Raw genomic sequence first — 15,734 nt, 5'->3', positions numbered from 1 at the left:
AGCAATTGTCTATGCAGAAAAATAACAACATTCTATACCCATAGCAATACTTATACCTTCAACCTGACAGATTTAAAGCTTAGGAAAATTTACTAGGTTCTTAAGACAACTAAGCAGTTCCATTGAAGACTAAGCAGTTGAGTTCCATTTTTGAAAAAACATATTAAAAAACTACGGTAACAATGAAATAAAAAATTGCCAAAAAGCATAGAATTACAAGGTAAAGAAAAGTCAAAAATGTATTTTTGTTTTAGTTCTACCTTTTATGATAGGCAGTTACATAAACATATGGAAGTAACGGAAAGGAAGTAATTTTGATAAAAGGATTTGTAATCATCACAACCTACACCTGACATGTATCTAGCACACTTCTTTCTTTTTTTTTTTTTTTAAAGATTTTATTTATTTATTTGAGACAGAGAGAATGAGATACAGAGAGCATGAGAGGGAGGAGGGTCAGAGGGAGAAGCAGACTCCCTGCCGAGCAGGGAGCCCGATGCGGGACTCGATCCAGGGACTCCAGGATCATGACCTGAGCCGAAGGCAGTCGCTTAACCAACTGAGCCACCCAGGCGCCCAAGCACACTTATTTCTTAAGAGGTAAAATAAATAAATCAATTTATTTTAATTTGAAGAAAGATTAGGAACATCGAAAGATCTTGAGCCCTTCCTGCTTCTCTTATTGCTAATCCATGTTGAACATGGCTATACAAATTTTTCAGAAGCACAGTTCTGAGGGGTGGCTAACCCAATCACCATTCTCAGTCTGCCCCTCCCTTCGTTGGAAAAGTATCACATCCACTGTCCTAGTCTCCCGGGCAGCTGGGGATGGCTGTGCAACTCACTCCGGCCAATAAGATACACACTGAAGGAAGTGTGTGGGGGCACATCTGGGAAAGCTTTTAATTCTTTATAAAAGGGACAGTCAAATGGTGGCACTGTCTGTCTCCTCTTCTTTTGGGTGATAACGCAGAGGCATTGCCTGAGGTCGCAACTGCATCTTTCTATTAAAAGGCAACGAGCAAGAGGACTGAAAGCCAATTTGCCAATGATGGTGAAATGGAAACATAAAAAGGACTCCAAGCCTAGGCTGGCTTCATTAATTGGCTGGAACAAAGGAGATCACCTTCCTCTAGACCCGTCAAAACAATTTTCAAACCTGTTTAAGCCACTGTTAGGTAGTCTGTCACATATGCAGGTAAAAGCATTCCTAAAGAAATCCTCCCAAAGCTAGTCTCCACTGCTTAGTCTGACCATTCACAGTTACCTGGATCCAGTCTCTCCTCCAGTGTACCCGTCCTTTCCTGTCCCTAACAGTTTGCCACCTCCGGATCTTCCTAGCACAAGCCCCCACACCCCCAAGCCCTAAAAATGCAGGTGCAAAATCAACCTCCTTTTCTCATCACCTTGCAGCGCATTACCTTCGCAAGTCTGGAGGTGAGCACTGTACTTGCATGCTGCTGAAGTGCCTGGAGTACAGACGGTATTCAAAACAAACTGAGAAAAATCAATAAACAAGTGAATAAGTGACCTGTAGCTCTCTAAACTAGCATTTAAGTGTATTAGGGAATTCTAAAGAATACTTTGGTGAGCACTTCCTTACTATTTCCTGCAGTTTGGGATTCACACAGATGACAAAATTAGCTCTTGACAAGGATCCTGTTCCCATGGGGTGCAGGATAAATTGTTCCCATGGGGTCAAAATGCAGCACAAACATCAACACAACTGCCACGTCGGTGCAGATGGAGAAAACAAGACTTGAAGAGAACATGTATCGCATGAGGCCGTGGGGGAGATGGAATGCTAACTCATTTGAAGTGCCTGGGACAGTGCCTGGCACCTAATCCTTATTTGATAACTGCTATCTGTTTTATTCACACAGAAATAGCTGCCAGAGGTGGGATGTAAACGGACAAGTCAAGGGGGGCTATGGGGCAGTAAGCACTTACCAGGAATTGTCTAAGAAACTGGTGATCCTGCCCTGATTTCAGAAAGCTTCTAAAGTGTTGCTGTCTGACCTAACCATGAGCTCTAAGTCATGTGCCTGCTGAGGCCAGACTCTAGAGGGCCTGACAGAAAATGTCAGGGTGACAGGGTATGCTACTATCTCTTTTGACCACCAGCTAAATCCTTCATGAAAGAGACACGCTTTACTCTAAGACAGCATGGTTACAAAGACAGAGGGAAGAAAACAGTTCTCCCCCAAACTGCCTGTGGTCAACAATCCAAGAAGGAGGAGAGTCAGAAAACCATGTCCCTTGCTGGGTTAGAAAAGTCAAATTTAGCAGCAAGTGAAGCAGGAAGATTAAAAGTCTAACATAAGATCAAAGTGGGACATGGGGGAGCCATGGAAACCACACCGCTCCCGGTCACCCCTTGCTGTCCAGGGAGCCCCCAGACGACAGCTATCCCTCCTGTGAGGGGACATCCCCTGGAATGCAACCTGGAGACAAGAAACCTTTCCAAATTTCTCTTGCTCTCCTAGGGCAGGGCATTCCTCAAGTTGCTGAGGTGAGGTGCTATAAAATATTTTAAAACATTTATATGGGGCTCGGCTCACCCATAATTAATATACAGATGAGAAAACTGAGGCAAATGGACAGAAGTGAATGGCTCAAGGCCTCACAGCTAACAAATGGTGGAGTGGAGATGCTGATCTCGGCAGGCCAGCTTTAGCGTTCATGCCCTTGACCACTGCACTATCCTGCTTTCAGTTTAGACCGCAGAGAAAGTGCAGCTCGGTGTCCTCCGCTGTACAAAGAGAACAGTACAGACCCCTCACAGATCACACACGGTGAGGAACAGATCTAGGATGAGGACCCAAGGGGTGTGTGGGTGCAGGTGGAAAGGGATTTGTGGCGGGAAAAAAAGGAAATGCTCCCCAAGGCCAACAAAACACTCCAAAATTTCATCCTTTCACATCAGAATGAGTTGTTCAAATATGAAAAAAGTACCAGCCACTGGAAATACTATTTTGAATATATAAGCAATTTACCTGTTTTGAATGTCAAGTATGTGTTTTTCCACTGAGAAAATTACACAAAAATTCTGGAATTTTTTTCACATTAGTAAACAGGTTCAGTAAGAGATACTGAGTTGACCACTCTCTTGACTTGAAAATATAAACATTAATTAGGTGTTTTATAGCTCGTGCAATCCTTGTAGAAGCAAAGTGCTCTTTAACTGTCAAGTTTCTCCTCCTGGAAAGGCTACATGAAAATATCATAGCATTTACCAAAAAATAAGGAAAAAAATGAATACAGTGTTATATATTAGAAGTATTCTATATTCTATATCAGGGAAAGATATTATATATTAGGTATTACCAATTAAACAATAAATTTACTGACATGAACATCTAGATAGCCCCCCCCACCTCTTAAAATAAAAAATAACATAAAGGTCTGGGAGACACCAGAAGGAACTCACCCTGTTACGAGAAATTTACGCCTGTGATTAAACTGAAATAAACTCTGGTCTCCTCTATATTTCACTTATTCTGAGAAGTTAAGAAGAAATTGCTCTAAACTGAAAAATGCGCACCCTTTTATACATTTTAAGCAATAAATATGCTTCTGAAGTGTTGTTCTAAGAGACTAAATCAACTTTTCCTAAATAGGCCCAAAGCAAAAGCCTCTGTAATAGGAAACAGGATTAGAAAATTATTACAATTGTGCATGAGCAGTGTTAATTCAACTTTTCTGATGTTATTCCCCTTACATACACACAAATAAAACCAAAGTTTCATGACAAAATACTTATTTGTAAGTATTTTGCAATGCACTCTGATAACTTTTCTATTCTTTTCTTTAAAAAGAAATTCCTAATTGGCTGCAACCTACCTCATCAGTTACCCATCCCATCAGTGGTCCCTTAATGCACCATGGTTTGAAAAACACCCTGGTTCATAGTGAAGTCTTAACCAAGGCCTGTGGGCATTTTCCCCAGAAGACAACACTCACACTAAGAAACCTGAAACGGTTGCAAGTTTCTGTGAGAAATCTACCGACTACCGAGAAACTGCTTGGCATGTCAATGGTGCCAGTAAAGAGAAGAGGATATGTGTATTGACCCTCCTCCGATGAGCTCACCATCATGAGGGCTGTGGCCGCTGCTCATCATTTCGGCCCCACGTCGGGTAATAAAACGGGTCAGACACACACACTTCTTGCTTTGAAGCAATCCCTTGGGTGTGTCCATAGTTTGGCTGTGGATTGCAGGCAAATCTCTGTGCACGCCCCACAGAAAAATGGGAATCCGCAACTGTTCAGGCAGGTGAGAGAAAAACCTTCCCTCGAAGAGACCAGGTGGGTAAAAGCTGACTGTGGCTGGCACTGTCCTGTACAAGGACACAGATCCCAGCAAACCTCCCTCCAATTCCCTCTGCCGTGTATCCTCACATTTCCCTGTCTTGGCTTATCACTGGAAGGAAAAAGGGAGCTCAGAAAATAAGTTAATCTGTTTAAGAAAGACCTAAGAATTACTATTACTATTACTATTATTATTATTGGCAAGCAAAAGAAACACTACCCCCCATCGCTGGCCAAAATCTTAAATAAATTCCAATGTACGAAATCAAGGTGCTGCCGCACTGGGGGAGCAGTGGTGCCGAGAGCGCCCCCACACTCCTCCGTCTCACCCCCCAGGCCCTGACTCTTCCTTGGAACCCGAGCCTCCCGAGAGAAGCAGCCACGCAATCATATCCAAGGCAGCCACTGTCTCACTGTCAGCACTGTTCTCTCTCCAGGCCGCGCTTGCTCTCATCTCTCCCCACCTGAGCCCAGAACGCCCTGGAGCTGCAGCAGGCGACCTGCCACCCGAGCCCATGTGAAGCAACGCTTCTCGAACCGCCCCTCTCCGGCTGCCTCCCTTCCCTCTATCACACTGATGGGACGGCTGGAAGTAAAAGACCATCAACCCGACCAGCTGGGTCCTCGCTCCTCACTGTCTCCCTCCCCTCTTGTTCTAGAAGACTCTGACCGAGCAAACCAGCAAAGCTCCTCTGACAGCCACTCCAACAGAAAGTAAGATTCTAAGGAACTGATCAAACTATTAAAAGTTTTAAGTTACTAGAAAAGCACAAAACCGTGTTCTAATACAGCCAAAGCGGAATTATTTCTTAATGCCTCCTTTCTGGCAAGAAATCTTGGAATTGCTCAGACGTACCAACTGCAGCAATGCAGAGGGAAAAGAGCGGCCTTCCCGACATCTCTGACTGGTCCTGACAGACCTGAGACCCAACCGCGGGAACAGTGTGCGCGGAGTCAGTGCTGCCGTGGCCACGCCCACCCCAGCACGTGAGGTTTTCTGTGGCAAAGGTGCAATGAATTGTCTTTTTCTTTGAAGAGCCTGTCATTTATGTTTTAGATATGAGGGCTTTCTGAGAAACTGAAACCTTTAAAGGGGCTGAAATTAAATACTTTGTCATGTTGAATGGAAAAAATACTGCCCCTGGTACAATAAAACTGATGAGAACTAAAGGAGTAGGTAGAGCGTAATTCCTTGGAAAAAGTGACCTGGCTGAGACACAAGTGGAAATACGGTAAGTTTAACACATAGCAAAGTTAAGAAACACTGGATCCTACTTACACTAAAAACACAAGTTTTAAAGCCTCTTCCTGGATGGGAAGTCCTACTCCCAATACATTTAATTACCTATGATCACATTATTTCCAATATTTTAAAAACTCAACGCAAGGTGTTCAAAATTTATTTTCATATAATTAACATGTTGACATAACTTTCAAAATGATGTCTTGTAATAGAAAAAAAAAATAGTACCTTTTCCAATTCTCTCGGTATTCGCATACAAGTGTATACTCTTTCTCTTCTTTCTGTATACTTGGCCTCATTATGTTCAAGGAAGTACCCTCTTGTTAGTTCAGCACTGAGGAACCTCAACAACGAAAGCTCTACAGGAAAAGAAAATGACACAAAACAAAAAGAACAGTATTTATCAAGAAACTTAAATGCTAGCTGGGGCCAAAGATAATACATATATAAAACAAAAAGAGAATAAAACAAAACAGTCTGTAATTCTGTGCCCAGAACTGAACAGCTACACACAAATGATCAGCAAAAATTATTGACAAAATTGCTACTCTGTGTGGTATAAAGGGAAAAAGCCACAGGAATATAAAAAGAACAATTACTATGAGCCAGAATTGTTAGAAAAGTGTTTGCAAGAGTGCAGTCCTGGGTCTTATAGGTGATATAGGACCTAGACTGATAGACATAAGGGAGAGTAGAGATCAAGTATATACAAAATGAATAAATGTATATATCTGTATCTATATATATGATTCTACATAAGCTAAAAGAGAGCCAAGTCACCTAAACAGGCATTGCTCGGGTCCAAAAACCATCCTGGGTGAATTACATTGATTATCAGTGCAACTTCCTTCTTCAGCCTCAGAGATCCTGCAAAAGTACCTAAATAATGCCATTTCCCTAGGGGAAGGCCTACCAACAGGATAATCATCATACTAAGTCATACAAAGTAGAACCTCAACAAGATCTGAAAGACTCACCTTTCCTTGGATTTGTCCACCTGTTCTCTCTGTTCCTCCAAAACAAATTCACCCAGAATCACCTCGTCTCAAATGAAAGTAAGGCCAAAGGAGGTTGAGTACTTTCCCCTTGGCTATAACTGGAGTCTCTGGGGTGAGATGCTAAGGTTCCAACCCCTTCCCTGACAGCCCATCATCTCACTGACTTTTCAGGACCCCTGATTCCCATTACCATCCTATTCTTACTCCCCAGGAGGCCAAGCCCTCTTCCAGAAGTCAGGATACCAAAGGTTTCAATTTGTTCTCTTTGCCCTGAGCTGGCCCTTGTGGCCCTTTTACCAAACACAGTGTTGGTGTTCCCTCCAAAAAATGACAAAGAGGGAAGGTGGATTTCATGTATGAGTACTGACTCACAGAATTGCATCTTATGTGAGTGCCAGGATTTAAAGTCCGCAGGGATGGGGAAGAGTCTAGAGTCAAAAACACCCTTGAAAAGCCCTTAGGAAGACCCAGAAGGAGACTTACTACCTCCTGGGGGCCTAAAACAGCTTACTTCCTCCAGCACTGAACAGATGGTGAGTTCTTCTGAGCATCAGGTCAAATGGGCTGCTCATGTATAGAGGTTATATTACACAAAAAAATATATACATACGTGCACACATTTCTTTAAACTCCAGATTTGTCCTCTCTCTGGAGAGTTAGTGATACCATAAGAGGTATCTAGGGATCGAAACAGACGGAGAGAAAAGCAGACTTCCACCCACCCCAGCTTCGAGCAGGGCAGGCCGAATCATCAAATACACTGTGAGCATCATGCTCTCAGTACATTTACAGTTGAAGCTAGGGACATCAGAGGTGAACTGTATTGTTCACATATTAATAGATGTTCCGATTAGAAGGGCTTAGTATCACCAAATCCATGCAGAGTACAATTTTTGATTGGGAACTTTCTAATATACTGTAGACTGGCTAGATCCAGAACACGATCTGCCGTATGAAGGGGAGAAAAAGAAAGCCTTTTGAGCTGCAAACAAGAACAGCCAAACCAATGAAAGATAAAAATTATACTCTTGGGGCACCTGGGTGGCTCAGTTGGTTAAGCGTCTGTTGATGGCTCAGGTCATGATCCCAGGGTGCTGGGATGGAGCTCCACATGGAGCTCCCCGTTCAGCGGGGGTCTGCTTGTCCCTCTTTCTCCCCCTCTGCCCGTCCCCCTGCTCATGCTCTCTCTTTCTCAAATAAATAAAATATATTTTTTTGAGATTTTAGTATTTATTCATTTGAGACAGAGCGATACAGAGAGGGAGAGAGCATGAGCAGGGGGAGAGGCAGAGGGAGAGGGAGAAGCAGGCTCCCCACCGAGCCAGGAGCCAGACGTGGGGCTCGATCCCAGGACCCTGGGATCATGACCTGAGCCGAAAGCAGGTGCTTAACCATCTGAGCCACCCAGGCGCCCCTAAATAAAATCTTTTAAAAAATGTATACAGATACTCTTTATTCAGTTCAGTCTTCCAATTAGAAAGCAAAGACTGTGCTTTTTTTTTTTTTTTTAACATTTTATTTATTTATATGAGCAAGAGAGAGCGCAGGCGAACACAGAGGGAAAAGGGAGAAGCAGACTCCCCACCTAGCAGGGAGTCCGATGCAGGGCTCGATCCCAGGACCCTGGGATCATGACCTGAGCCAAAGGCAGACGCTTAATGACTGAGCCACCCAGGCGCCCCAGAAAGCAAAGGAAGTTCTGATTAGCTGATATAGATCAATAAATATGTCATAAACATCAATCCTTTCATGTAAAATCTGAGAAGCAGCAGGCCTCTCTGAAGGCAGGACAGACTGTACTGACAGCAGCGAGCCCCAAAGGTCACTTCACCAGGATTCCCGTCCGCACTCCTGCCTGCCACCCTCCACCACAGGCGCTGCCCTCTCTAGTCGCCCGACTTTTCGGCCCTGGGTGTCTCTGGCAGCTTCTCCTCCACCTGACCTGCAAGGGTTTGCCGGCTCAGTGTTCCCATCACTGTGTCCTAACGAAGCACCAGTCAGAGTGAAACGCCGGCCATCCCTGAAAGCTCTTATTCCTTGGCATGTCCTTTTCTCTTTTTCCTATTCTCTTTGGACAGTCTAAGGTTAAAACCATCATCTGAATCCTGAAGTCACCATATCTGACCGCAGGAACCTGGACCCCTATTTCCAGCTGCCTCCTGGGCAACTCCACCTGGAGCCCCCCACCCTTACCTTGAACCTCCAAGCGGAGCTCAGGATCTTCCCCCACAATCTACCCTCTCCTGCAGCCCTGACTTTAGCTCGTGCACCACCAGTGTGTGTTAGAAGCTTGGGGTCACCCTTCTCCTCTCACGAAGCCCCACTGACTTGTCGTCTGGCACATTTATTCACTTACCCCTCTCTCTCTATGCCACCCTAGTTTGGTCCTTCTCCTCCCCCCCCCCCCCCCCCAGTTCCCACCTAAGCTTCCTGACTCATGCCCTTCTTCCAGTCTTTCCTCCCTTCAGCCCTAACCCTGTGGGGCAGCCAGAGCCAGCATGCTGGCAGACCAGCTGCGGGCCCCCTTCAGTGCTCTCAGCCACCTGCAGGCCAGGCCCTACACCTCCACGGCGGTGACACCCGATCCCCTACAACTTGGCCCCCGGCTATGTTCTCAGGCATGCCCCACACCTGCCTCCGCTGAATCTCTAGGTCACCATTCTCTAGTTACGCTACGTTTCACTTCTTGCGAACAGGGCAGTCGGTTGACACCTATCTCAGGGTTGCGGTTACTCCAGGTGGTTCTGGAACAGAATTCCCCTCCAGTTTCCCACAGGTGACCACGGACAGACGCCTGCTCTGTGAAGCCATCCCCAGGTTTTCTGAACAGAATGCAGCCTTTCCCCACTCGGCTGGCACAGCGACTACCTGTTCTGGCGCTTCTACCCACCACACTCATTTTTGGCCTCGTTTTGTCCTTTCCTTTGCATCCTCGGGGTACAGCACGTCATAGGTGTTCAATACACGCTTGCTCAAAGACTATATGAGATCAAAGGAGGAGGAAAAACCAGAGAGCAGTGTGGCAGAGAGAACAAAAACAGAATCAGAAATCAGAAGTGGTAAAAGCAGAGAGAACACCAGATTCTTGAGAAAACAGCCTGTGACAGACTTTCCCGAGGCTGGGTGTGAGTAGGAAAAGAGTGACGAGCTCTGACGCCTCACTGGCCGCAGCTGCCACTGCAGATAAGGAGCCTCCTGGCTGTGTGTGTGTCTAAGTGACTGGAGAGGCTCACCCACCAGGTATCCAAACGTCCCCCCCCTAAAAGGATAGGGTGCCATGCTGGCAGGCATAGCCAGTGAGCGCCCTGGGCTACAGGACAAGGATGCTTGCATTATCCACAGGAAGGGCAGGGAGTGAAGCTGGGCAGCCTGCTAGTATGTCAGCTGTGTTAAGGAAATACAGCAACAGGCTATTACGGATTTTTAAATTTAAAACAGCAAACTAAATCAAAAGATTGAGACAGCTATACCCTGTCTACTTAGAAAATTATCCTCCGCAGTGGCGTCTTCCCTGATGAGGCAGTTGACCGAGTTTTACCGTAATAAGAGTTTTGTTATGATCCACAAGAAAAGCAGGGATTAGCAATCAGAAGAAGGGGGTTCTGGCATTCTCTCTATCACACATGAGTCCTGTGACCCTGGCTCACATCATAGGTCTCAATTTCACAGAAGAGAAAACAGACTTGGAGCAGTTTTAGAACCTGCCTGGGGTCCATGCAGGATGGCCAAGGGACCGAGAGAGGATCTGCATGAAAGCACAAAACTGCAAAGCATGACACAAGGTCTTGAACTCCTTACTAGTAATTTCAAAGGATCTGAGGTAGTACTCAATTCTGGTTTGGGGGTTCCCTAGTGTTTACTGATGCTGCTTCTGCACTCCTGTTTTCATGGATAAACGGTAATGGGGCAAATAAGTATATTCAACAAACTAGCTAACCTAATAACTAATTTTCTGTAAACAAGTCGTACAATATAAACCTACAAAAGTGTCTTAACTATAATACAAATATAAAACAGTGGTATGTGAGGATTCTACTTCTAGAAATGCAAGAATTTTAGTTATAAACACCCATTTAAATTCCACAATGGAAAATTTAAAAGTATGCACTTAAAAAAATCAAAATGAGGGGTGCCTGGGTGGCTTAGTCGTTAAGGGTCTGCCTTCAGCTCAGGTCATGATCCCAGGGTCCTGGGATCGAGCCCCGCCACTGGGCTCCCTGCTCAGCAGGAAGCCTGCTTCTCCCTCTCCCACTCCCCCTGCTTGTGTTCCTGTTCTCGCTCTCTGTCAAATAAATAAACATTTTTTAAAAAATCAAAATGAGGGCGCCTGGGTGGCTCAGTTGGTTAAGCGACTGCCTTCGGCTCGGGTCATGATCCTGGAGTCCCTGGATCGAGTCCCGCATCGGGCTCTCTGCTCGGCGGGGAGCCTGCTTCTCCCTCTGACCCTCCCCCCTCTCATGTGCTCTCTCTCTCTCATTCTCTCTGTCTCAAATAAATAAATAAAAAATCTTTAAAAAAAAAAAAAAATCAAAATGATAAAAACATTTTAGTGCACAGCTCTCACAACCAGGAGGCATATTCTACTGTTAGGTCCACTTTGCAGATGAAGAAACCAAGGGATAGAGAGGTTAAGGAGGACTCCAAGGTCACACAGGAAGAAAGCGGGAGAGCCAGGATTCAAAATCAAGCAGTCTATCCTCAAAGCGTGTGCTTTTTGGCACTAGATTATTTTTTAATTTTTTATTTAAATTCAATTTAGTTAACATATACTGTATTATTAGTCTCAGGGGTAGAATTTAGTGATTCATCAGTTGCCTATAAAAGCCAGTGCTCATCACATCACTTGCCCTCCTTAATACCCATCACCCAATTACCCCATCCCACCACCCACCTCCCCTCCAGCAACCCTGTTTGTTTCCTAGAGCTAAGTCTCCTATGGTTTGCCTCCCTCTGTTTTTGCCTTATTTTATTTTTCCTTCCCTTCCCCTATGCTCCTCTGTTTTGTTACTTAAGCTCCACATATGAGTGAAATCGTAAGGTATTTGTCTATCTCTGACTTATTTCGATTAGCATAATACCCTCTAGTTTCATCCACATCGTTGCAAATGGCAAGATTTTATTCTTCTTGGTTGCTGAGCAATATTCCATTATACTCACACACACACACACCCCCACATCTTCTTTATCCTTTCACCTGTTGATGGACATCTGGGCTCTTTCCATACTTTGGCTATCGTGGACACTGCTGCTGTCAACACTGGGGTGCAGGTAGCACTAGATTATTTTGCCTATCATTGTCTCAAGTGCTTTTGTAAACAGGCCACTATGTACTTTCTAGAAAACTGGAAACCCCCCTGCCCCCATCCTCCTCTTTCTCTGTGTTTCACATACAGCACCCTGGGTTTACTTCTGTGAAGTTAACACGGTTAACTGGTCAGCTCCCTTACCAGCTCATGAGCTGTTTGAAAGCAGGCACCACGAATCCTCATCTTCCCAATGTCCAGCCCCCAGTGAGTCCTGAATCTGAGGAGTGCCTGCATATAATTAACACCATACTGATGGGCTAGGAAATTGTTTTTAAAGATACACTAAAGCAATACTAACAAAAGAACCAAGCTTCGTGGAGTGAAATATTTCGGAAGCTTTATCTTACCTTCTTCTCCCCCACTCCTGTAAAACTGGCCCTGCTTAAGGGATTAGGATCCTCCCACTTTATGCCAAGAGGCAGTTTACAAAGGTCTTGCACACAGTACTTCATAAAATTCTCACAACAACTGAGAGCTAAAGAGAGCAAGATAATGGTGTTCACGTTTTACAAACGAAGAAACTGAGGATCAGAGAGGTTAAGAGACTTGTCCAAAGTCACTGAAAGGTTAAGATGCAAATTGGGAACATAATCTGGATCTCTGACCTCCAAGTCCAGAGTGCTTTCTCCCCTACACCATAATTAGCATCCATCTACCCCACAAGATAACCTTGCCCTAACCTGGCTTCAACCGGCCAGAAAGAGCCCTTTGATTCATACTGAGGGAGAAGGGGCTTACGTTGCCCTGCAGCCTGAGCTAGTTAGGTTAGCCCTGCTGCTCTGTCAGCCGCTCCACCTTCCCTAGCCATAGATAGGCTTTGCAGGATGCTACTTAATCTTCTGTTCCAAAGTACAGCTGTGGTTCACTGTTTTTGTACTTGTTGTTTTAAACATTGTTGTCTAGCATTCTACAGATTTGTCTGAACTTACTTAACCTGTGATATTTGGGTACAGCTGCCTGGCTAATAGCCTAAGAAGGCTATTGTTCCTTCACCTGTGGGTGCCACCCCTCAAGAATTCTGGTCCACTTTAACTTCTTCTGTACTGTGGTGGCATTTCATTCCTTCTTAGCAAAAGTCGCTCTCACTTGTTATGCCAAACATCTGTCTTTATATTTTAAAAGCAAATCATTTTCCAAAATAAAATAATCCAAATGTTTATTTTCCGAACACTGACTTAGCTTTTTAGATGTCAACCAATTTTAGTTCATTTATCTAGTTCTTACCAAGAAGAAACGTCAGCACGTCTTTTAAAAATACTTATTAATACAAACAATTGCTTCTACATTAGAAAAACTAAGTTTTGCCACTTGTGAATATTTCATATAAGGAAAATAGTACCAATCATAAATCCAAATCAGTTCCTCCAGAGTATTTTAATCAATATTCATCTTTTACTGCAGAAATGCTCTATGTTCCGGTATCTTAAATTGAGAAAAAGTACAGTATAAATTGCTTCCTCCTCATCCCTAAAAGAAGGTTTATGTTTAATTATCTTCTGGGATAGCTTGGTTTAGAAATAAGAAGCCAGGATACAAAAGTATTAATTAAAAGTAATGAGTAATCATAAATATATTTAAATGTTAAGTAATATGTCTAAATATATCTTTCTTAAGATAGGACTGACCATTAAAAAACTGGAAAGTAATATTGGTTAACTGTTAGGAAAATATTATAAAACATGCGAATCTCCATAGTCTTAAATAATATAAAATGGTAATAAACTTTACTAAGGTTACGTAAAAATATTACATGTAAGTCTGTTACACAAACATAGAGGTTCATCCTTGTACAAGTCACATTTGAAATCAATACAACAGTGATTCTGTCTTCCTAAGTCAAATAATAGTAAAGGTACCACTCAAGTTTTTAAGACACTCAAACTGCTTCTAAATAGTCTCACGTAGGGAAGTAAGGAATAGGTAGAATATTCATGAATTTATACATTTATAGATGGAAAACAGGGACACAAAGAGTAGTGACTGTTTCAAAGGTCACAAGGTTTCAGGGTTAAGGACTGAAAATGGGATCAGAATGTCAGTAATCTGACAGTCAATGCTACAGTCTTTCCAAAGACCTGTTTCACCCAAGCATTCCTTAAACTGGGCCACTAAGGAGCCGTCAGGGATGAATTTTGGAGGGTAAACTAGGATGAAGTTAAACATTTTAAAAAGCCAGGATACTGCCCAGTCAAAGACTAAAATGAATAACTTCATTGCTTGTTTAATTTACATGTGCTAGTTAAATAAGCAAGTGAGTTTTAAAAGCAGAGCAATAGTGTGTCAGAGAGAAGTTAACTCTACCTTACCTATCTCAGGGTTGTGGTGGTTACTCCGAGTAACTTCCCAGTCAGTTTTACAGTTATCATTACTTCCCTTTGTAAGTGAGATATTAATTGACTAGAGTATAATTTCAGAACAACAGCCTTTAATCATCCATGAGGATAAGTTTGGGGCCACAGGGATAACCATGTAACATATTCTATGGAGGATAAGGACCAATTAAATGAAAAGGTATTTTAATAAAAATAAATTAATTGTAATAAGAATTTAAATTTTCAATTACACAAAAATAGGGCGTAGAGAATATGAACAGTTAAAACCTCTGTCCCACTCAAAGTCTTTTGTGGTAACCGTAAAAAGGAGCTCAGTTGGCTTTTTGGAGTTTAGGCTTTCTTCCTGCCTCTGCTCATTCCCTCACGGAGGTAAAGCAAGAGGTCTAAAATGGGTAAAGAAAGAGAAAAGCAGCAAAAGAGATGGGTAACAAGTGTAAGCTCTAGAAGTGGAAGAGTCACCATTTAAACAAAAGGAAAAGCACGGGTTCCACAGCACTGTTGAAATCAGACACAATACTGTTCACCCATGACCTTACTTTAAGCTCTTTTGTTTTACAAGCAACACCAATCCCTATGCATATTCCAACACCTGCATCATATAGGTATTGTTATCCTCACTGGTAGGTACAACGCTTATTTTACACCAGTTCTTCTACTGTTAAGTCTTCACGGGCACCAGAGCCCACTTACGTACTTCAGATACTAAACCATTTAGTAGTGGAGTCATGAAACAGAGCCAAAAGAATTAGGCAAGTGGACTAAGCAAGCACAGAGTCTAAGAGCAATTTAACAACCGAACCAGGCCAAGAACAGATTGCCTAATTCTTAGTTCAAAGTTGACTTGCTAGATGTAGATTCCTAAATGGGAACATGGTTATACAGAAACTCTCCCCCTTAGAACTTTTACAGATGAGTAAAGTGGGGAACGAGTACAAAACTATGGTAATATGTACTTATTATCTGAGCTTATGTCAAAAAGGACAACAGAAGTTGGTAGTATTTTTTTTTTAATTTTATTTATTTATTTGAGAGAGAGAATGAGATAGAGAGAGCATGAGAGGGGGGAGGGTCAGAGGGAGAAGCAGACTCCCCGCTGAGCAGGGAGCCCGATGCGGGACTCGATCCCGGGACTCCAGGATCATGACCTGAGCCGAAGGCAGTCGCTTAACCGACTGAGCCACCCAGGCGCCCCAGTTGGTAGTATTTTTAAGAGCAGGAACAAAAGAAGAAGGAAGAGATGAATCTGTAGTTCTGCACTATACCAAGACTCCAAGAACTGTGACCACATAAAGCAACGGTGGAATATACACTGAACGTTCTGAGAGAGAGAAAGAGACAGGTATGATGAGTGGAAATATCCCTTTCGCACTCTTAGGGTGTAAGTACCAGTACCAGAGGAACAGTTTCAACCCACCGCCAGGCTACATGTAAGCCAAAGTCAGAGCATAGAGAATCAAGTAATTCAGAGTCTGAAATAAACAAAATGAAAGCTTACACTTAATGTAGATACACATACATGGTATATGTAACGGCTTATACACAA

At 43.3% G+C, this 15,734-nt stretch overlaps 1 protein-coding gene across 1 annotated transcript in view; it reads right to left on the bottom strand.

The window, feature by feature from the left end:
* Nucleotides 1-15,734, bottom strand: part of TAPT1 (transmembrane anterior posterior transformation 1) — a 60,263-nt gene that overhangs the window by 41,629 nt on the left and 2,900 nt on the right. The window contains exon 2 of the mRNA XM_044912775.1: nt 5,783-5,913. Coding sequence (XP_044768710.1) covers nt 5,783-5,913 — 131 coding nt within the window. The remainder of the gene's footprint in view (nt 1-5,782; nt 5,914-15,734) is intronic.

The sequence above is a fragment of the Neomonachus schauinslandi genome, chromosome 2, assembly GCF_002201575.2.
Source record: "Neomonachus schauinslandi chromosome 2, ASM220157v2, whole genome shotgun sequence".
NCBI lineage: Eukaryota > Metazoa > Chordata > Mammalia > Carnivora > Phocidae > Neomonachus > Neomonachus schauinslandi.
Note: the sequence above shows the minus strand (reverse complement) of the source record. Positions and strands in the feature narration are given on the sequence as shown.